The following is a 23376-nucleotide window of genomic DNA, read 5'->3' on the forward strand; positions in this document are numbered from 1 at the left end:
GTAATGGGGGAGTACAAAGTTACTGCTTAACATTTTTTAATAAACACACAGAGCTTTTCACTAACTCACAGGTTTTTTACCTGAAAAAGTAAATAGGGATTTGGGGCAAAGAGAAATATTCTCATTTTTCATTATACTAATTTTCATGTAATTTTCCAGGGATTTATTTCCCAGTTTTCCATTATTTTAAATTTTATTCCATGAATTTTGTAGTCCATTTTCCTCCTGTTATGAGAAGGAAACAGGATGTCTACTCATGCCTGCCTTGCTGAGCATTCTTCTAGAAATGGAGAGCTTCCAGCCTGTGGATCAGCAGTGTGCTCTCACTCTTCCAGAGATAAAAACTAGATTGTTTCTAGCCTGAGTTCCTCAGGAAATTTGAGATGGCCCATAAATTATAGGTTTTTACTGCATTTTAATGTTTCCCTTTTCTGTTGTCCTGCTGTAGGTTTTCAGAAGTAGTTGAGGTAGTTCAGTAGCCAGCAAGAGCTCACAAAATGTTCTTGATTGAAAACACTTTATTTGATGCCACCAAGTTACACTGCTTGCTGTATTTCAACAATTTCAACAAAGTTTTAAATAATAGAGTTAAAGCCTTGCTGTTTAGAAGTGGCATTATAAAATTAATTTTTAATAAGTCTGTGATTTTTTAATGCTGATTTATGATAATTACTAGGTTTCTCACTGTTTGTGGTTTCTCTCCAGTAGAATTGCTGCTCAGCATTACATTCCAAGTGGTTAGAGCTCTCATATACATTTTTGTTTTTAACATATAAACACATGCATATATATAGGCTATTTCCTGTAAAGGAAATAGCACTTCAGCACCATGCAAATGCAAAATGCAAAATGACAGCTGTGAATTTGTGCCACAGAACAATTTGACTTTATTCCTTCATGTGAGGTAGACAAAAGTACTTGCCAAATACAAAGACCACCAAGAGCAAAGGAAGACCAGAGAGATGTAGGTTGGTAAGGTTTACTATAAATAAAGCCATTCAAAAGTAAGCAGTGTAGTTTGTATATGGAAAAAATAATACTAACAGTGCCTAAGACCAAAAGACAAAATTTATTTGTAACTATAATCCTACAATTTCTAGTTCTTATTATGTATTTCTTATGATGAAGACCATATTGTATCATCTGACTTTTACCCTGCCACTTCTTTACTTTTGCCTCTATTTTTTAGCTTTTAAAAAAACAATTTATGAAACAATCTAAGTGTATATGATTTAGAAACAGGTTACAGTAATAATTTTATAGTGACTTGAAATTACAAGGAAAATCTTTCTTTTCTTCTTCTTACACAAACAAGAGAAGAAACTTGTAGAAGAAACTTTACTATTAGCAAGCAGCCTGATTACAAAGGGCAATTAGTAATTTTGAAGAACACTAAAAAGACATGACCTGATTACAGCACAGTGATTAAGATACAGATATAGATTAAGATTAGGATGTACTGATATGACCAACAGAATGAAATTAAAGTCACCTTTCTAGCAGCTAGTGATCTACCAAAGATCTTATGCTTTGCAGAAGTTGGAGTTGAGTGAAGGTAATGCACATTTTACTTCTATCCTGAAACATTCAGGTTCATGCCCTTTCCATGGGAGACAGCAACTGCACACCTTTGATCCTGGACCTGATCCTGGTTCTGAAACTACTTCAGCTACAGCTTCACATGTGTGGTTAAATTTACATAATCCTGAGTTATTATTGTGAGTAATTTACCCTATAAAAATCAAGCACATGACAAATAGCTGCAGGAATCAAGAAGCTGTGAATCTTAATGTCAAATACTTATCCCAGTGATTTTTTTTCTGAAGGAAACTCTTAGAGAACTGTTAATTGTGCTGAGTGGTCATTCTCAGACAGTGAGAAGTGCAGTTGGAGTCAGACTCCTCTTTCTGGGGAGAACAGCTCCTTTGCCATAATTAGAGTTGCTGAAGCACCCTCCACACAACACAGTAGTTCCTTTAATAAGTGATACTGAACTCTATCCCAGCCTACAGCAGCCTTCTCAGCTTCAAACACAAAAGCAGTCAAGTCTCAAAAACTTCAAAGAAAGCTTTTCATTTTATTTTCTCCTTGATCCACTGATAGAGCAGTTCATTTTCTTGAATTTTGTAAAATGACTTTTCACTCATCAGACCTGTGTAACAAATCACTGTCTCAATCACCAAATGTTCCCGTTTGACTCATCTGCTTTTCCTTTGGCCTTTGGGTAGGAAGATTCACTTCTGAAACATTTTCTAAATTCACTTTGGTGAACTCTTAGCCCTCAGTTGCACTTTGTGCCATTTTAAAAAAATAATTGCATTTCCTGCAACATAATGTGCTAGTTTCAGGCTTTTAAATTTCATCAGAACCCACGTTTTCTTTCTTAGAGCAATGTCTTTCCTTTAAAAAAACCATCATTTTCTAACACACAACCAGCTGTAACATGGTGCCTTTTAAGCAGTAAAAGCTATAAGATTTTTCCAGAATTCTACTGCATTCTGCTAACTTAGAACAGGCTTTTCATTAATGATACATTTGTACTCTCATGTATATTGTTTTAGTTTTTGATGGTTAAAGATTTTCTAATTTCTGAACTTGCTGCTGCAGTCAATGCTAAGACAGTATCTCCTCTGAGCAAAACTATAACACAGGACTGTCAATAATCCTAATATTTTTCAGTGTTAAAAAGGCTGTAAATCTATAAAGTTTCATTCCTCCAGGCTTTTTCTGCCTCAAAGCAAATAGGCAAACTTCGCATAGTTATTCTCCACAGGGAATGCAGTCAATCCTTCCCAAGATGTAAAAGCAAACCCTGTAATGTGAATTATATTTTCAACCCGGTGCTTACATTTCCAGGTGTACCATCCAGTAACATAAAAACCAGAACTTTGCAGGAAGTCAGAGCATTGTAAATTTTTACACAATTATGCTCCAGAAGAGCATAAAATGGGCTGTGTTGTGATCTTTGCTTATTGGGACTAACTGGAATAGAGAGACTCAGCCAAGCTCAGTCTGATTACTGTAAGTTCCACAGAGTCAACTTGACCATGTTCTCCTGTGTGACAGCAGTTTTTATTTCTTTAATTTCTCAGGTTAGAAATTAGTCTTCAAAAGATTAGTAAATCTGAGCAGATGTAACATTTAGAAAGGGTGGTGGTCACTGCATAGAAAAAGGAAGCAGCAGAGAAAAAACAGCTTCTGAATGATGGAAAACCAGTAACAAGCACATGGTCCTAGAGAATTAAAAAAGTCAGAGCTGTTTGACTAAAACCCCACAGTTCCTTAGTCAGAACCAGCTTGACAGATGTGCCCATGTTTGACATGATTCAGTGTCATCTATCTTATTCCTTACCAAACATCTTCAGCTCCTACCGTGCTGCCTCCCTGCCTGCGTGTTCCCATTCCCTGTTTTCCATGTGGGCTCTGCCACCCAGTCACCCACATTCCCCTCTGCTTGAGGCTTGCTCTTGCCACCATTTCTGCAAAAAAAGGTGGCAAACCCTCACCTCCCTCTCTGTCCCTGTGTCCCCTCAGCCGTGTCCCCAGACCTCTGTCCCAAGCCCAGGTAGGCCAAGGCCTGAGGGCAGCGCTGTGGGGACCCTCCCGGAGCCCTCACAAAGAGCTCGGCCCACACAGCCCACAGAGCCCGAGGAGAAGGCAGGAATGAACCTGAACGCTTTGTTCCAGCAAATACAGTTCACTGAGAAGCAGGCGAGGGAGAAGAGGAGCTTCATCCAACAAGGTTGGCCTCATGGGCGCCATCCCCATTCCCACAGGGGTGTCCTGAGGGGACTCGTGCCAGGGAAAGCTTGGCAGAGCCAGCGTGGCTGGTTCTTGCCACCAGCACGTTTTTGTAAGGAGGTAACAGCTGAGTATTTACAAACTGAGCGCATACTCTTACGGGTTTTTGTTGTCTTGCAGCTAAATGCGACATAAATAGAAGTTATGAAAAAATTACCCAAATAAAAGAAGAGCTGAGCGCTGCAAAAATTAACTTAGAAACCAAGGTGAGCAGGCATATTTATAGTGTACATAATAATGAAATACGTTATGTTTACAAATACACAACCTGTTCTTTCAGGAATAAGCACTTTCGAGGAGTGTGCTTCACCTGCCGAGTAACACAGCATGGAGGAAAACTGCACTGGGCCTTTCTGAATTAAAAATGTGTCCATCAACATCCTTCCTCCCACAGACCTCACCCTTGGGGCTGTGTCAGGGCAGGCTGACTTTTGGGGCCATACCCTGTTTCAACATCCTGCAGCTTGTTACAGCACTTTCCTCCAGAAAAGAACAGATGCAGAACACATCCCTTGGTTGCCCAATGCCATTTATTAATGGCCTTTCACAGAAAATATATGGAAACATTCCCTGTATTTATTTCACAGGATCTTGAGTCATATACTGAAGATCTTTCTGTGAACTTACAGTTAAGGCTTACAAACCCTAAGTGTTTTTCTAGGAAGACCAAAGACAGAGGAAAGTTTCTGAATCTATTTAGTGATTTTATTAATCTCTCCATTTAATTGAACTGCAGATGTATTTTCAGATCAAGCCACTGATTTCGCAGAGTTTTTCACCAACAACACCTGTGGTTGCAAATTATTTAAAAATCCATTTGATTGTGTCTGAAAATTAAGTCTAAATACCCTCCCCTGTGCTCTTAAGTGTCTGTGCTGACAGAATGTGTGTTCACAGCAGGAAAGCATGTGGAGCCTCCTTTGAAGTCAGAGCTGTTGGATCCTATCATTTAAATAAACAACTTCGAGAACCTTTGGGAGATTGCCTCATCTAGTTGTGAAAATAAATGTTTGGGGGATGACTTTCATCCTTTCTAAAACATCCTTTCTAAAACAGTCTCTTCTGCCTTCTGTAACAGACTATATATATATATATATATATATATATATATATATATATATATATTTATCAACATTGCTAAGAAGGGATCAGAATAGAAGTAATTTACAAATATTTACTAGTTGCAAATTGAGACTATAATCATGCAGGCAGTTATTCAGACACTCACATTTATGCATGCCACAATCTCAGAACCCAAAGGTGCTTTAAAATAGTAACTTATTTATCCAACACTGATTATATCTGGATGTTGCTTGTTAGGTGAAGTCCTCAGTAGTCTTACTCATAAGTTTATTTATGAACATCACAATTTTATGTTTATATTACTAATTTGTTATTGATGCATTGTGATTTATAATCAAGGTTTATGTGGTAGGTACAGAAGGTCCTGAGAGTAGAGCCATTATTGTAAATGACTAATGGGAAGAGCTGAAGAACTATTTCTAATTAAATTTTATGTGCTTTACTGACCAGTATTAATGATATTCTCACTGATGTCCACAAAAATACATTTTACTTGCTTGCCTAGTCTGACGTTGATTCATTTATAGATGGGAAATGATACAGAAAATAGTGGAATAGAAAAATGCATTTCAATCAGACTGTATTTAGGTTTAAAGATTACATAGTTATTGACATTATTTAAAATAATTTATTTTTCACTACAGGAATTAGCTTTACATATGTCTGCAAGAGTTCATGTAATTCAAATAATATTAAATAATGCTGTTCAGCAAATGCTGTTCAATTTATCCCACACCAAATAACTGGAGTTCTTTACAAGCACACATATCCCACCATGTGCATGCTCAGCAGCTGATGCCTGAGCAAGGTACTGAGACCGAGTTCAGAAGTTTTTTGACATCTATTTCACAGACACTGCCTGTGGTCAATCAAAGAGTCCTAGGAAATGCAATTTTCCCCTCTCTTCTCTAAAACCAGGTACCATGTAATTAGAACCCAAATTACAGCATTTTGCTGTTTGTAGCTCAATGACTTCTTTAAAAAATTGATTGCAAATGCATAGATAAATTTTGGCATCTTGGAGAAACTACATTAAAGCTAGTTATGTACAGTTTTGCAAATACAGTGATGTAAGACCACCTACTGTCTTTGAATTCATATGTGAAATAAATTCTGAGCCAAGCATGACCTGACCTTAGCATTCTGGACTTATTGGGCATGAGGAAAAAATCTAGTCCTTTCCTTTCCAACTCTCACATTGCAGTTTTGGGCATTTCATTACACTATCTTTCTATTTTGATCAGATGCACTTCATCTGTGCCCTCTCCACAATCATGTGCATTATTTAAAATATTTACATTTTTACCACTGTAATACCACTCTTATTTGGCTTTTTCTGCTTCTACACACACAAACACTTGTGAATCAGCCTGTCTGCTCAATTTAATTCCTGATACTTACCCTGTGCCTTTACTCTCTGTGGGCAAATCTTAACTTTGCTTTCCCTATTCATTGCTCTGAGTCAAGAGAACTTGACACTCCATCAAATAAATGATTCTCCTCCTTTAAGACTCTACAACACTTAGATGCTTCCTATTTTTTATTGTTATAGTTTATCCCACCACATATCTGCACTTTGGTTGGATGATGATACAGTAGATGTGCTAGAAAAATGAGAAGCCTTCAGCAAATTTTGAAAATGCAGTGGTTGAACAGCATACCTGCATATCAGATAAACTAATGGTTAAAAGTAATAAAACTCTAAATAAACCTAGGTGCAAAATTGAGGTTTAGGGCTTGGGGGATTTATGATCAAACTGTCAATAACCAGTGAGTTAATTCCCATCACCCTTCCTCAGCTAAAAATTCCAGAAACTGTGCTCAGAAAAATATCCCACTCTCCTTTGCATACTCCATAGTAACATTGCAGAGTGGATGACATGTACAGTCATTCTGCCAAAACCCAGAATAATCAGATATTATTCTGATATTATTGTCTCATTTGGTTCATGAGGAGCTTTACACTGTGAAATGGAGATCAGTGAATTATGTTGGCTGAAGGATCCCATGTGGTCAATATTTTTCCTGAAAAAAATTTCTTCTAAACCTAGCAGATTTTAAAATGCCATTTTAGATAGACAGAGCACTCTAAATGAATCTTTCAAAGAAAGGAGGCTTCTCAAAATCTTAGCAGAATACTGAAAGGTTATTGAGGGAAAAAAGGAGCTGTTATGCTTTTGTCAGTCCAGCAGCTGTGCTAGCTCTTTTTAAACTGGATCAAGATCCTTGTGTACAATTTCAGAGCATATGAAAAAATTAAACAATAACTTTATAATTTTTTTTCCCTTTTGAAAGGTTCAGCATCTGTCTGTAAAGCAGTTCAATATAGAAATTCTGAAGAAACGTGAAGACAGCTTACAAAAACAAAAAGCTGAACTTATTAATCAAAGAACCAGTCTTCTTAAAATCATGGTATGTTTCCAGCTGTGATACTCACAGAGCTCTTTTCTACTGTACAATACCAATCAGCTTTAAAATTTGAAAATCTGGAAAAGCTAATGTCTTGATCAGGAAATTTTTATTGGTTTTTTATATTAGTATATGTAACCACATAAGCTTAGATAAATTCTCACATTTTATTTAAACCATGATCTAAGATAGTGTATGCTGAATTTTATCTCCAAAGCTGATTTTATATTCTTGACTTAATTTTTTAATGTTTGCTGTTGTGTGAGTGAACTCCAATTCTGACAGATTATTTCCTTTGTAAAAGTAAGCTATGGAAGCCTCGCCTTAAATTGGATTGCCTCATCCACAGTAAAAAATATTGAAAAGGATCAAAGGAAAACCCCAGGGAGGCCCACACCACATTTTAGCAAATGTGGACAGTTTAGCAATCCTGACATGGCACACAATCTCTTTGATGCCAGACACACCTCACCACCTCTTCAGAGGTAGCTACTTACAACAAGTTTTCCAGTTCTGTCAGATGCTAACCAGAATATTGCCTTCCTCTTAATTTGTTGAGGCTTCTTGGATCTGTACATATGAAGAAATGCCACAGAGGAGCAGTCTTTACTGCATCTGTATTTGCTCTTTAAATCAGCAGAGCTAAATTTTAAACATTCAGTACAAAGCACCAGTATTAAACCTAAATCTTTAGGCAGATATCTTTTTAACTTTAGTCATAGTTCTGCATCACCCACAGTATTCCCAGTATATGTGTGAAGCTTGATATATAAGTTAGCTTTTCTTTTTTCCTGTACTAAATAGGGGTAATTTAATTCTATTTAATTTAGTCATCAATTAAGACTTCTTAGAAGAAATTTAATATAACCTTACTCTTTTGAATATTTTTTCCCCAGAAAATTGATCTCTGATTTTCTATCAGCAATAGCATTCTTGGTAGTTATAAAAGGAGTTAAAGTGCATCTACATTCTGCAGAGGGTTAAACAACACTTTTATTTAGTTAAAGAACAAGCTGGAAAACAAGAGCTGCCATACTATGCTAGTGACTTTAAACAGAATTTTTGAATTTCAGTATGAATTGAACTGAAAATCTGCTGGTTCAAGTCTATATCATAATGTAGTAATTTTTTTTAAATGCTGTTATCAAGAATAGACTTCATTTTTGCAGGGAAAACATAAGTTTAAAACAACTGGCATAATGATAGAGCTGTAGCTTATTTTCATGCTCTTATAAGAAAAAGTAAATATTTTCTTTACTTTTGCATTTTAAAATTTTATTTACTTTCCTACTACAAATTTAAGGATAAAAAAACAACAGTATGTCTCAGTCTGTCTAACTTAACAAAGACTTTCATTTTTTCACTTGAATATTCAGCCTTCCCTTTCTTTTTCTCAGGCAGATGCAAAGAGAAAAATTACTGAAGAGGAAGATAATTTTACCAGAGAAATAACAGAGTTTAACAATGAATATGGACTAACAAGTAATAGGGATCTTCTTATTAAAAAGAAAGTCAAGACTGAAATAAATGATTTAGAGAATGAGGCAGCTCTGTTGAAAAATGGTAAGTCTTATATAAAACCAGTTTATCTTGGATTAACACAAATCGATAAAATACAGCTGTTTAGCACTGAACTGAAAGTGTGGTCTGACATACCAAGCAGAATTAAAGGCTCTTCTGTTCCCTATCCTCTTCAGCCTTTCTGATGTGAGGACTGTGAGGAGAAGGAGCCAACCTAAAGGGGCAGCTCCCAGTGTCTAATTCAGCCAGCACAGAGCTCACAGTCATCCACAGCCACGGAATTAGGATTAGAATCACCTGTGGTTGAGCATTTCCTTATCTTCAAAAGAATTGTATACACAGATGCCCTGTAGGATTGGTTCTTCACTGCCACAGTGTAGCTTGATTTTCAGTTAAGGTACAGAGTAAGGGATCTCTCAGAGCACAGGGTCACACTGCAGGGCAGCCCTTCCACAAGGAATTCAGGGTCGTCATGGATCACAGGCTGAACATGAGTCAACGACATCAGAATGCCAACACCACACTGAGACACAAACAGAATCCTGACCTCTAACACATGAAAATAATTCCTCACTCTATTTGAGGCAGTTAAGCTCTGAACTGGAGTGCTGTGCATCTCATTTTGATCTTAAACTTCAAAAAAAAAAAGTGTGGACCAGCTGCTGAGAATCCACATAGGATCAGTGAGAATGATCAGAGTTCTGGAGCACATGAGAAGGAAGAAAATGAAAGAATTGTGACTATTTAAGCTATTAAGGAAAAGACTGATGAAAGATGAGTATCAGTCTTCAACTGTATAAGCATCCTGTAGAAAGGAAATAAATATATTTTCTATACCTGTAGTGAACTGAATAAAAAGTAACAAGCGTAAAGCACAATAAGGGAGAGTCTGTCTGACAGCTTAAGAATCTTTCTAAGAACGGTGGACAACTGAAGTTCTCTGCCTTAAAAGATTCCATTACCAAAGGAATTAGGAGTGCCCATTACCAAAGGTTATCACAAAAAGGTCAAACCAGCATTTTTCAGAAACAAGAGGTACAGCTGATCCTGCCTTCAGGAGAAGAATGCAGTAGATGACCCCTCAAAGTCCATTCCAGCCTCATGATCTGCCAAGCAACAGCACTTTCAATTCCCCATGTCTGTTATAAAAATACTGAAAAATGACTGTCCACTGGAGCTTGCGCTTGGCAACACCTTCTTTCTTATTTCCTGTGGCTAAGATACTAATCTACAACTGAAAAGTCTGCATTTGGTGTCAAGTGCCACTTTTAGCATTTAATTTTTTACATATTCAGGCAGAGCTGGGCAGTTAAATGATCAGTAGTACCTGGAGGGTGACCAAAATTCTTCTCTAAGTTCAGTTGCCATCTCAGTTCCATCCTTTAATTGCACCTTTCTTGAGGCACAACTTGTCTTTTTGCTTGCTACACTCCTGGGCACACTGACAACTCTGAAGTGAAAAGTTTAAGGAAGGAAGTTATGGGAGGACCTCCAATTGGTAGAAAAACAATCACAATTAATTCCAGATGCTATCTAATAGTAAGGTTCAAATATATATAACACCAAAAATACTAAGAAGAGGGTTTTTTTCAGCCCTGCTGAGAGATGTCTGTTCTCCACCTATTCAATCAGTCATCTTCCTTTCTTTATAGCTGAATTAACTGAAAAGCAAAACATTCTTTTTATGCCCAGACAATAAAATATGCTGAACAGCTCAATAACATTAAAAAAATAATTTTCTTTCATAGCTATGAATGCATTATATGACATAATTTCCTGTGAACTGTGTTATATATGAATTATTTTAGTTTATTGTGGTTTTATATTTAAGGTTCTTTTGACTAGCTGAAGATTGGTAGAAGTAGTTAAGAATATTTAAGATTGTATCATGAATGCTAAAACTGCAATGCATTTTAATTTAAAACGTATTTTTTCTTAGAAATGGAGTCAATGGAACATAAAAATGTTCAGTTAAATGCACTCCAGCTGCAGAAGAATGAATTAAAGCAGGATTTATTTACTCTCCAAAGTGAGCTCAAAGGTGTGCCTGATAACTATTTCTTGTGATAATTATTTCTGGCTTGACAAATGCTTTTGAAAAATGTTTTCTGTCAATTTTCTTAAGCAAAAGGAATTGTAGTAACAATATTTTAATTTCTTTTTACAATACGTAATACATCATTTTAAAACATGATTAAAACAAATATTATGGCTTTCAATGCAATTTAATTTAAATGTCATTGATACTGAGGTCCAGAGATCTGCTGAATCATGAGCTGTAAATATGAAAGAAAGTTTTGCTTTTGCTGATAAGTCATATACTTAAATGTAGAATTTAATGTTTCAAAGAACTTAAAGTCAACATAAACATTGCTTAAAATCTTCTGTGTCAAGGGTGATCACAGCAATAGGGAGTATTTTGAAATCTGAATTAAAATAATGTAAATGAATGCTTAATCTATTTTTTTTACCAATATCTAAGTAAGGTGTCACAGTAAGAGCTAAGAAAAGCAGTAAATATGGTCCTAAATTGTTTGGGAAAAGAGTGAAATTTTCTAGATTGCAATATGTGATTACAATAATAAAAAAAATAATTAATTTTCTTTATATAGATGCCTTTACCCTTCAAAAAGTTTCATGAAGAAATATTAGAAAATATAAATTTACAATAGTGAGTAGAAGGTTTTTGAATATGGATGATTAATATATATTTATAGGGTAACTCTGATTTCATGTTTAGACCTTGAGAAAGTAATCAGGGAAGCAGAAAGAACGACAAAAGATTTAGAAGCAGAAAAAGTCCAAGTCACTGAAAAACCTCAGACTGATCCTGAATGTTTAAGGTAAAAGCCTCATATTAATTAGTTCTTAATTTAATTTTAGGAGTGTAACTGCAGTTTAGTCCTGATAACTATTTTACCTTCCATGTACAACATTCCTTCTGAAATCAGCAGAACCATTCATTTTTTATTAGTCAGCCCCAAGTCCTATTGCTGATTGCAGCATTTCACCCTCACACCCACACCCCAATGAACTCAAAGCTGCAAGTGTTAGCAGGGTGTCAGTCAAACCCAGAGCAAGAACAAACTGCAGCTGCCTGGGTGGAGCATCAGCTGCTGAGCTCCTGCAGGAATGGTGGTGGTGCACAAAGCACTGAGGAACTGCCCAGTGCCAAACTGAAAACTGATTTCTGGCTGTGCAGAGCCCATTGCAATGGACTGGGCTGGCCTCAGGAACCCCCTTGGGTACCTGGGGCCTCTGTTGGAGAAAATAAATGCAGATTTGTTTTCTCTATGTTCTCTGCTATCTAGTTTGCCTTCTAATTAAGCTGGTTTAAAACAAATTTTGAAGACTTAACCAAGACAGAAGGGAAGACCTGGCACAGTCTCCCTTAACAGTGAAGTTTTCTTTTCAGGAACTGAGTGGTGACACTTCATTTCTTGTCAGTTTGCTTAAGTGAAACATTGGGTTTTCACTTCACAGAAAAGAATTTCTTTTTTTTTTTTTTTTTTAAATCTCTGAATGCAGAAAGCCCCATATCACTGAATTGACCACCTTTTTCCTATTTTGTGATATTCCAGAAGGAAGTGCCTTGGAATATTTAAAAATAATTAATAGGCAATGCAAAGGAACTCCTCCTTCTAAAGCTAGACCAAGATTCTCTAACAAAAATAAAGGCAATCACAACTTATATTACCATCACAGGGTTTTGCCTATATATCCCTAAGCTTTTGACAAAAATAAATAAATGTAGTGGGGATTTTTTTTATCTGAAAACTTTCAGTGGAAAGTTATAACTTTGCAGAGAACCCTGAGCAATTTTCTGAAAGACGATTTGGTAATGACCCATTTTTTGCTGAATATTGGTTTTTGAAAGAAAATGATATATCAGCCCTATTACTAACTCTCTTCAACCTCTTGCATGGTGTTGAGACATGGCCAAAATCCCCTCAGCATAAAAATTAAGTAGCTCACAATCCTGCATACAGTAGCAAAAAATTTGCATTCAACATATACAGAGAAGACACCGTGTAAATAATAATAACAGTAACAATTCTCCAGGACAGCACATTATATTTCACTCCTGTACATTATTCATTCAATCATGATATATTGGGGTTGTGATACACGAGGCTGTCAGCTTCCTTCCAACTAACATACTTCCCTTGGAATAGTTTACTGCCATGATGCCACTGAATATCTAAATTTTTGTAATTAATTTTCTAGAGCAGGTTTCCTGTGTGCAGAAGTAGTCAGCATTATCATGCTTTTAATACCCAGCTCTGCCACTGAGATCCTAAGGATCAGTCAAATCCATGTGTGTCTTTCTAGGCAGTAAAATTAATTCACAGCTCTTCAGAATGACACTTTGGCTTTCTCTGGGTGAAAAACTGGATAAAACACATTAAATTCTATTAACTGCAAAATCAGCAAGTGTCATTTACAACCAAGGCAAGAAGGATGATGAGATTTTCTTATTTCATGAAATGCCTCCTTTTATGGTAGAGATAAGCTAACATTATTTGATAATTGCATGTAGTGCAAAAAATAAAGTGCTCCTATGCTATTACCACTATCACAAAATGCAAGCCCTTCTTGAAGTCTAGTAATATACCGAACATATTTTCTTAAAATTGGAACATTTTCTTCATTTCAGATACTGGAAAAAGTTTAAGACAGATTTGCCTAAATCATATTTTTATCTTGCACTTGCTTTTGATCAGAAAAGCTCAATGCTTCATAGAGAGAGATAGCCCTGAAAAAGTTAACTCAGATGCCAGAAGCAATAGAGCTGTGCTGCTGTATTTCCATGTCAGCACTAATAGATTCTGCTTTTCAGTGGAGCCAAGCAGACAATCCTCATTTGTCTGCCTCTCTATGTCACTGCTTTAGAGCCACCCCAAACTTTATCAGACTCATACAACTCTAGCAGTTGTTTAGGTTTTTTTCTTTAATTTAACAAAGCCTACTCATCACTTCTTGGTTTGGACTACTGAATTAAGAGAATGAAAGGGGATTTAAAGTATTAGACACTGTAAATTGTGCAGCATATAAATAGTCCCCTGGAGGGTATCTGATCACTCTCTGGTACCTCTGTATCATCCAGAGGATGGAGCCAGAATCTGCACAGTGCTGCACACTAAGACAACTAAAGGCAAAAAGCAGAAGTTGAAACAAGAAGATTTAGAGTAAGTTTGAGGGAAAAGCATTTTTATCATGAGGAGGCACAGTTTGCTTAGGGAGGTTGCATAGTTTTCATCCTTGGAGGTTCTCCTTCTTGAGACACACTCATGTACTTGTGTATCTTAACAGGAGTCAATTTTGGTCATATTAAAATCAATGTGATTGAACCTTCTGTGTCTGAGAAACAACTCTTTTTAGCCTAACAAGATCAGGTTTTTTATCCCCATACAGAGTTTATTGCAAGAATAGAATTCTAGTTTTTCACTGAAAATCATTTTTATTACACATAAAGATAATATTTTGACACATGTAATGTGGGTCAGAAATACTTTTTTTTTCCCTATGAAATAGCACAGAATCTGATTTTATTTCTTACAGAGCTGGAAACCACATCACACGAAGTGGTAAAAATACCTTTTTTTTTTTTTTTTGATGCTTCCTTAGAACAAACATGAGAGACAGTCAGCATCAATAACCTGATATATGTAGCTCCCAGATCACCCTGCAAGTCTGTTACTGTATCACATCCCTAGTCCCAGCTTAAAAATCAATATCAAAAGTAGCTGGCAAGGCAAGAATCTTCATTGCAATTAAGTATATATCTAAAAGTAAATTGCATTTCAGCTGAACAGCGTAGCCAGCTAATTCAAATTACAGCAATTCATCTTTGATCTGAGAAAAATGCCCCATACCACGTCTGCAGTTTCATAAAATTTCTCTGAAATCCATCAAAGAATTGCAAAGGGTCACGAGAAGCACACACCAGTAATTCCAGCAGCTGTTGGAGCTGCTGTAGAGGCTTGTCCTGATCCACACTGGATGCAGAAAAAAATCCAACCAGAATTGGAATGTTAAGCACAAATGTAATTAGCAGGCACCTTGGAAAATGCAAGTCTCATGATACAAGTGCATAACTCAGAGAAATTTTTAAGAAAATAGGGCTTTTTCTTTTCTTTTTCTTTTTTTTGGTTTTGGGTTTTGGTTTTTTTTTTTTTTTTTTTTTTCCCTAAAGAGAGCTGCAATTAAGATCAAAAGCCTTGTTTTAATCATCTGTTCTGCCAATGCCATCCTCAAACACAAAACAGCAGGAAAGAACTTTGGCATCAGCTCTCTGGAGTCCCATTTCCCTGGCAGGTAGCAAGTAACATCACTTAAGTGGAACAATGCAGGAGTCAAACAGAGACTAACTGATACCAGCAAATTCCTAACCATGGCATTTCATTGTTATATTCATTGTAATTACTCTATCAATTATTTATCCCCTTTCACATTTTAATTTTAAATTTTTGTGTCGCCTTAAGTAAAACAGCCTAGAAATAATTCTAGTTGAAGTTCATTTAGACTAAAATCAGAGCATTTCTACCTAAAATAGATGTCTTTCAACCTATTTAAAAGGTAGAATAAGGATAAAATTCTTCTTTGAAACCTGAATTTCTCTTCTACTTCAGAAAAGAAGTAGCAGAAATGAAATGCATGAAATCTGCTTACTTTGTAAATAGTTCACAGCTTTGTATACGTGTCTAAATCCTAAAAATATAGTATTCCTTTTTATTCTTCATAATCCAGAAAAAGAAACTCTATTACCAAAATTAGGAAGGAAAAAGTAATTTCTTTCATACAAATCATACAGGAAATATATTCTTTAGAGCTCAACAAATTGTTCATGCAAACAACAGACTGCCTAAGCCCCATGCAATCTTCTGGTGGGTTAAATTTTTTTTTGCAATTTAATTTGATGTTAAATTTTATAATCAGAAAATATCAGTCTCTGGAGTAATATATGTGGTTCAAAATGAGTTTTTCAATGGCAATCTCCTCATTGATTTTTTGAGCTTTTCTTTTTAATAGCAGTGCCTAGTGGAACTATTATAGCTTGAATTATGTTAAAATAGCTTTCCATTATGAATTGTAGAATGGATTTACAAAAAGCAGATCAAATCTGACTAATGATGCCTTTTTTGATAAGATAACAGATAGATTAGACAAAGAAAATTCCAATGCCATCCACCTAGACATTTATAAAGTATTTGATGCTATCCCATATGGAAAAATACTAGTTAACCTAGGGAAGACATATTAAAAAAATTAAGTAAAGAAATGAGTAATAGTAACAACAGTCATAGGTCTGCAATTTAAAATTCTGGAACTCAAAGGGAACAACAGTCACAGTTGGTCTTGCTTAATGTTTTAATTAATGTCTTTAGAATAGAAAGTGTTTCAAGACAACACTATCTCAATTAAACTCTACACCTTGCAGAAGAGTCACTAAAAAAAGGAGGAATATGATTGTATAGAGTGTAAGTTTATCTACTTGTACACAATTAGGGACTTCTATAACAGGTAGTTGAAAGCAGAGAGGTCTGAGCATACTGTGTGTGCAAAATACAGCTATAAACATCAAAAGAAAATATAGCTGTGCACGAGATAAAAGAAAGAGTTATTTCCAAAAAAATACCAGGAGGGTGTAATGATACTTTGTACACATCTCTCACCTACTTGTCAAGAAAGATTCATTCAACCTGGAAGATGAGCAGAGCATGGACAGCCCATAAAGCAGAATGAAACAAGGACAATTCTAAATCCCTTTTACCTCTGAGTCTTTTATACACATGAAGAAAGCAGTACATAACAGAGACATTAACTTCAGCAATAAAGTAGCCGTATTAATATACTCACATTAAAATCTAATTTTCTTTGTCCAGCAGAAAAATCAAGAAAATTGAACTAGAAGAACCATTGAACCCCTATTTACTTTCCCTGCTTTTCAATAAAAATCTTATTGACCCTTAGAAACACATTTCATTTCACATCTCACATACATGCTAGTGTATTTCTTTCCTGTGTAGCTCATTCTTACAGTTCCAATGAAAAATAATCCACACAACTTTGGTTTGCTGTCTGCACAAAAGCAAATCTCATCCTAGATGTGCAATTTAATTTAGTGTGCCTTAACCTTTCCATGTTTATTCACCTATTATTATATATTCCTTAAATATGTCTTGTGATGGTTTATGTATTCAGAAAATACCACCACACTTTTCAAGACCTCTGACTACTCTTATCAATAGTTGCCTGACAGCATTCACAAAATGCAAGCTTTAATAATTGGTAACTATGTATTTTACACTTAACATTTTATCCAGGACAGCAAAAGCAGAAAAATTCTTATTTTACTTAAAATAGATAAATTTCTTTTCATTTGCATTTGATTTCCATTGTTATCTTGTCTAGTACTTTCTTTGTGTTCATGTTTCACCTTCCTGCTAGACTTTATTATTACTATTAGATCACTTGCTTAATTTTATTATCCTTCTGCTCCATCAAGCACAGACTTTTATATTTAATTGTGTAACTCATGTACTTGACTTAATATTTTGGGATGCTGTATTCCATTTAGGATTTGTTTTTTCTCTTCCTCAATCAATTGATAATAGTCTGAAATTTATTGACTTCTCCAACTGTATAAATAGCATATTCTGTTTAGTAGTGTCAGCAAATTGTAAATACCAGCCAAATCTTGCTCTCACTGTAGAAACATACACAGTATTTAAACCCAGTCTTGAACTGACAGAATTACCTCAATGTCTTGCCTCTACTTAAGCTTGAGACAATAAACTTAAGTCTTCAATACTTTTCTTCAGTCCCAATAAAATCTTAAAACGTTGATAAATGTATCTCCTGATGTTCACAATGAAATCCCAGAAAATCACAATATGCACTCTCAAGTTATATATAGCTTCTTAAAGAACTTAATTTTGTACCATGGATTCTATGCTCTGTATATCAGTGTCAAGCAATTCTGTTTTATAACACACCACAATGTTTTCCCTCCAATTTATGATTAAAAAATAAAATGGTGGACATAAACAAGGCAAAGACAAAAAGGAGAATATGGAAAACATTTGTACTTGTGTCAGCTAAACATAACTAAGAGATAGTCTGTTCCTCCTGCAATTCCAACAACAATTAGGTAGGGTCTTTCAGCCCCACAAAAAAAAATAATAAATCACATATTAGCTCTACTTTCTACAGAAATTATTTCTCCTTTAAGACCTCTTTACAGAAAATTATTCTTGGAATGCAAGTTTTGGAGACTAAAGTCTTGATCCAGTAATTTGAATCTGTAGATGATTTGTAGAGAGACCTGTTTGACAATAACATTATTTTCTTCATAGTTCAATTTATAATACCAGCATGTATTGATTTCAAATTATTTTTCCTCTTTGCCACATGCATATAGAGCTGAAATTCAAGAAGAATGTGTATCAACCACAAATGCCAATGACATTTAATAGCTGGGCTCATTTCAGAGCTGCAAAATCGATCATCTTCAGTGATCTCCTCCTTCTTCATCTCTGTCACTTCTAGCATTCACGACTAATGGAAAATGGGCCATTGATAGCAGAGCTCGGTCTAGGACAAGCTAGCATCCAAAAAATGCTGATGTTGTTTTCCCACCTACTTGATTTAAGGCTAGGTTTAGCTATTGCAAATGTGGCATTTCAGCTCCAGCTGTTCATTACAGCCTGTGACACTGTGACTTGCCAAGACACTGTTAGTCCAGTGCAATGACTTATTTTAAAGCTATATTTTATTGTCAGCAAGGAGAACAAAATGCTAAAAATAAACCAAAACCAAAGGATATGGGGAGCCAAATGCTAATGTGATTTTTCAGATTATTTTTCCCAAAAGATCTGCCTTTTTTCATAGTCATAAAAAGGGTATAATTGTCAAATTAATCCTTGTTCTAGCACAAGTTACATCTTTTTCCATTTTCAAAGGTGACAGAAAACCTGCCTTCCATCGAGACAGTATAGTTTCATGAATAATTGGTTTGCACATTCAATCTGATAATGGAAAGATGAATATGAATATCCTGCTTATCTTAAATGTAAAATGAAAAAATGAATCTGCTTTCAGGTTAAACATTTTTTTTAATAGTTCCATTGTCTCACATTCCTTCTGGTAAAACTTCATCATTTATTCAGTAACTCAGGCGTCTCCAATGCATTAATTTTGTAGACTGTAACCTAACAGACAGCTCTAATTTTGTGAGTATATTATTCCTGGCACATACTGTAATTATCTAGCTTCTAAATAAGAAAGAAGGAAGACCTGAAAGCAGAATCAATTGATTAATGTAAGAATTAAACACCACATTTGAATGAATGTCTTGTACCACCACTACCCGATGCTATGTAAGGAATTGTGCTGTCACTAGTGTTAAAAGTCTTATAAAATATTTGAAATAAAATTTTAATTCGAGACACAAAATGTTACTTTCAAAGCACATCATCAACAGAAATTAATTCACAATCCCAAGACACAAATAAGCAACTCCTACTGCTGATCTTCTGCTCGTTCTATCCCTAATGTGGACCTAGCATGGACTGGAATCATTCCTAGCTAACAAGTGACAAACAGGCTGTGCATCAGTTTTACAGTGTGACACACAATGGGACAGCATTTTCTCTGAGACCAGGACACTCTGTCTTTTCCTAAAGTAAATTAAACTAAGTAGGGCTTTTGTTTGTCCCAAGCAAATTAGGGTTCTAATATCACACCAGCAGAGAACACAGAGAGAAAAAAATGCAGAGACAAGGCAATGAAGTTAAGCAGATTTAATCAAGATCACAAGCTGATCCTAGACCTTGAAGTGAACTTCTCTCAATGAAATGAACTGAAAACTAACAGTGTTTTCAGTAAACTGAAAATTTAATTTCTTGAAGCAAGTTTAAAATTCCCTGTTCGATTCCTGTAAGTGTTATAAGAAATATTTCTGAAAGAAGAGACATTTACTCCTTTATAATGCAAGGACACAGAGCTCATGCTTTTTCCATATTGATGGTAAGATATTTGCATCTTCCACAGGAACAGCAAAATTAACTTCCAGTCCAGTCTTAGTCTGTTATTCTAAAGCTGGGCATTGACTAAGCTATTCCTCTATTTAAATATACACCTTTTAATAAAGCCATTTTTGTGTAGAAAACCAACTCTCTTTGCACTAGGGACAGCTAAAGAGGTACATCTCTATAGCAAGGTCAAATAATTTATTGTCTATTATAGTATATAAAAGCAAAAATAGTTGCTACCTTCTGTTTCAACTTCAGAAGAAACAAGGTCCTGCTCTAATGCATTGGTTTGTCTATTTCATGACAAGCAGAATATTTTCAGTCTGTTTGTATGTTCCAGAACATTCAGACTGTTTCCTGAAACTGTATTAAAGGTAAACAACTTTATCTTTGTCATTATGCTTTTCTTCTGACAGCCATGAAAAGACCCAGTATAATCTCATCACCTTGCATTTATCAGACTACTGAAAGCTCTGCCAGAGATTTCTCTGGGCCTACCAAGTATTAATTTAAACCACTACAGTCATTGATGTGCAGAGCTGAGGTATCTCCTTTTAGCAGGACTAAACTATCTTTTAAATGGAGAAATATCTATATTAAAAGTAATCCTTACTGTAGAAAAGTTGGAGAACTCCTGGCTGAGAGTACTGGGAAACAGTAAGTGCTGAGGAATAGTGGGAGCAGGGGGGAGAGAAGAGGAACAAAAGCTGTGGAGTTTCTGGAGGGGTGTGGAGCAATTCTAGCACAGGTGCAGCACAGCACCCATCTAACCCAAAATTCTATCCACAGCAGAGGCTACAAGAAGATACCCAGGTGAGATAAGAACAGCAACATGTGGTACTTTCTAAGTATCACCATTGCAATTCATGTGTTTAAATAAGGAATGTGATGACTAGTGAGGCCATATATCTTTCACATTTTATGGAAACAACACAGTCCAGAAATCTGTCTAACTAGCAAACTTAAATCCTGACCAGGGAAATAGATCAATGAGGCTTTTCTCACACAAGTCAAATTGAGAATTGGGACCAAAGTTGAAAAATAAGTTACCCAGCAACAGTTCTCTGACCTGAAAATTTATTTGCTTTTGGACACAGACTTAAGAAAGAGTTGGAAAAATGCAAAGATGATAGTTGGGAAAGTGTCTGTGAGACTCTTCAAGCAAAAATTGAAATTCTGCAAATGGTATGTCATTTTCATTATATATTTTAAGTGTTTGATAATTTTAGTTTTAAAGATGTCCTTTAGGATGATTGGCAGTGGTTTTAGATAAGCAGTTTTTTTATGCTATGCACATGCCTAGATATCCTCTTGATGCAGACATGCTCCAATATTCATTTGTTTCAGCTTATTTCCAAATGTCCAGGAATATAACTTCTATAGAAAAGGAAAGCACAAAGAAGAATTTAAAGATATGCTTTTAGCACAAGAAAGATGTACTATGGGGGACTTACATAAATTGTTACTTTATTGAAAGCTGCAGAAGATTATGCATTTAGGAGCTAAATTAACCTTTATCTCCAGCTGCCAGTTAAATGGAAGATGGGAGTATGGAGAAATAAGATGATAATAACATCCTTTCAACGAGTATTTTATTTTGTCCACTCACAAATTCCTTACAAAAACTTACTAAAACATGTTTTTCTCTGAATGCCAATCCTAAATTCAAATTTCTTGATTGTCAGTCTGTGTCACAATACAAAGAGAAAAATATTTTGAAGTCCCTTTTGAGAAACAAAGTTTTAAAGGTTCATTTTAGAGCCCCTGACTGAGGTGTTCAAAGACACAGCTGCCACTACCATCAAGCAGAACGACAGTCCTGAGAAATTTGCATTACTCACTCTTATAATCAGTTTCAAGTTTCTGTTGAAGTAATATAACTTACTTGTACTTTGGGGTTTTTTTCATTATTTTTTTCAGAAAGCAAAATAAAATGTCCCAATGTTTAAAAATTTCTCTGTAAAAAAATGCTATACTCAAAATATTTAATTTTCTACAATTCCATTCTTTTTCTTTTCCAGAATTTATCACAAAAGAAGTCTTCAGAGAAATGAATTATATGTGGCATATAATATGGAGTGTCACAGAAGCAAGTCTGAGAATTTTTAATTGTTTTACTCAGGTTCTATCAGATTTGCTTCTATTTTCTGTTTGATTAATTCACACTTTGTATCTGCCTTTACTTTTCATTAAAATAAAATTTGATTCACTTAAAAGTGAGGGAAGGTTTGTGTTTTATTCAATAGCTGTCCCTCCATAGGTTCCTCTTTGTGGCCCATGGATCACAGTACCTGGTAAACTACACCTAAAGCTCAGTTCCTACATGACTAGCTCTATTCTTTAGGTACTATTTTTCACATGAATGGTCTCCTATTTTTAAAGTTTGCGACATGGTCTTATTTGAGAGGAAGACTGCTATTACCATCAATAACTCTTAACAGGTGCTGTGACTATTTCATTTATTCCTCAACAACGTAATTCTGTAATGAACTCCCTGAAACAGCTCAGCTCCAGCAACACAGCTTGACAGTCCAGAAAGGTTTGCAGACCTACTGAGCTCTAGGTGCCTCCAATGGTGGTAAGACAGTCCATTACTTGGCACTTGCCTTCTGATAACACAAAAAAAAAATTTTCTCCCCCTCCCACAACCCACAAAATACTGGGTGCTTAATTTCAGCACCTGAGAGCAGATAAATCCTTATTCTAAATGAAAAGGCCACATTCCTAGAGAATTGGTGCAGAATTTGGGTGGAATCAGAATATTCACTCCAGCACGTAGGATGTATAATGTAACAGCAGTTCCCAGCCCCACACTGGGAACTGACTTTTTCACTCAGGTGCTTACAGTAAAACCATGTAAGAGCATTCACTCTGCTCAGCCTCAGTCCTCTCTGTGGCCATGGGCTCATCACATCCCACTGCATGTGCAAGTATTTCTCAATGCTTCCCACCTGGGTATGGGATGGATAATTGCTCTTTGCTGGTTTTTCTACACCCTGACCCCTCCAAGCTACAGCGAGTGTCTGTCACACATAAAACTGCAAAAGATGTTTTATTAAGAAGGGAGGAATAAATCACTTTTGGAAGCTGACCAAATTCTGCCTTAGATGGAGAAAGCTTTTCCTCTTGAGATATAGCTGCAGTTTGAAGTTTGGCAAGGTTTGATCTGCAGCACTGGTATCAAAGAGCCCTCTGATCCACTGGGTTAGCTAGCATAATTCCAAGTGGTTGGAATTATCATTCTTAATAACCAGTACTGTTGAAGCTGACATCCCTATAAGACTTTTTTTTGTCTCTTCCCTAAGAAAGAAGCTCTTAGGATTGCTTGATTTTAAACAACTTAGTCCTGCAGACTTCTGACTTCCAAAGTTAGGCAACTGCTGCTTGTAGGTTTTCATCAAATCCAAAATAATATCAAAACATCTGCAGACAGCTAAAGCAGTGCTAGTTCTGAGTTTAATTGATGAAACATAAATCTGGGATTTGCTAGAATGGCTGAGTTTATCTTGATCATTATTTCTTCATC

General features: G+C 35.7%; 1 protein-coding gene across 1 annotated transcript; it reads left to right on the plus strand.

Annotated features, from left to right (window-relative positions):
- Positions 1–3663: 3663 nt before the first annotated feature.
- CCDC172 (coiled-coil domain containing 172) lies at positions 3664–21904 on the plus strand. The gene is made up of 8 exons (XM_058810885.1): positions 3664–3742; positions 3922–4007; positions 7180–7296; positions 8691–8856; positions 10754–10855; positions 11555–11657; positions 20948–21035; positions 21872–21904. The coding sequence occupies exons 1-8, from the start codon at positions 3664–3666 to the stop codon at positions 21902–21904; spliced, it is 774 nt and encodes a 257-aa protein (XP_058666868.1).
- Positions 21905–23376: the final 1472 nt, after the last annotated feature.

The sequence above is a fragment of the Ammospiza caudacuta genome, chromosome 9 (assembly GCF_027887145.1).
Source record: "Ammospiza caudacuta isolate bAmmCau1 chromosome 9, bAmmCau1.pri, whole genome shotgun sequence".
NCBI lineage: Eukaryota > Metazoa > Chordata > Aves > Passeriformes > Passerellidae > Ammospiza > Ammospiza caudacuta.

Coding starts and splice junctions, on each gene's coding strand:
- CCDC172 (XM_058810885.1), top strand. CDS start 3,664: ATGAACCTGAACGCTTTGTTCCAGCAAATACAGTTCACTGAGAAGCAG. Junction 7,297..8,690: donor CCAGTCTTCTTAAAATCATG/GTATGTTTCCAG, acceptor TCTTTTTCTCAG/GCAGATGCAAAGAGAAAAAT. Junction 10,856..11,554: donor TCTCCAAAGTGAGCTCAAAG/GTGTGCCTGATA, acceptor TTTCATGTTTAG/ACCTTGAGAAAGTAATCAGG.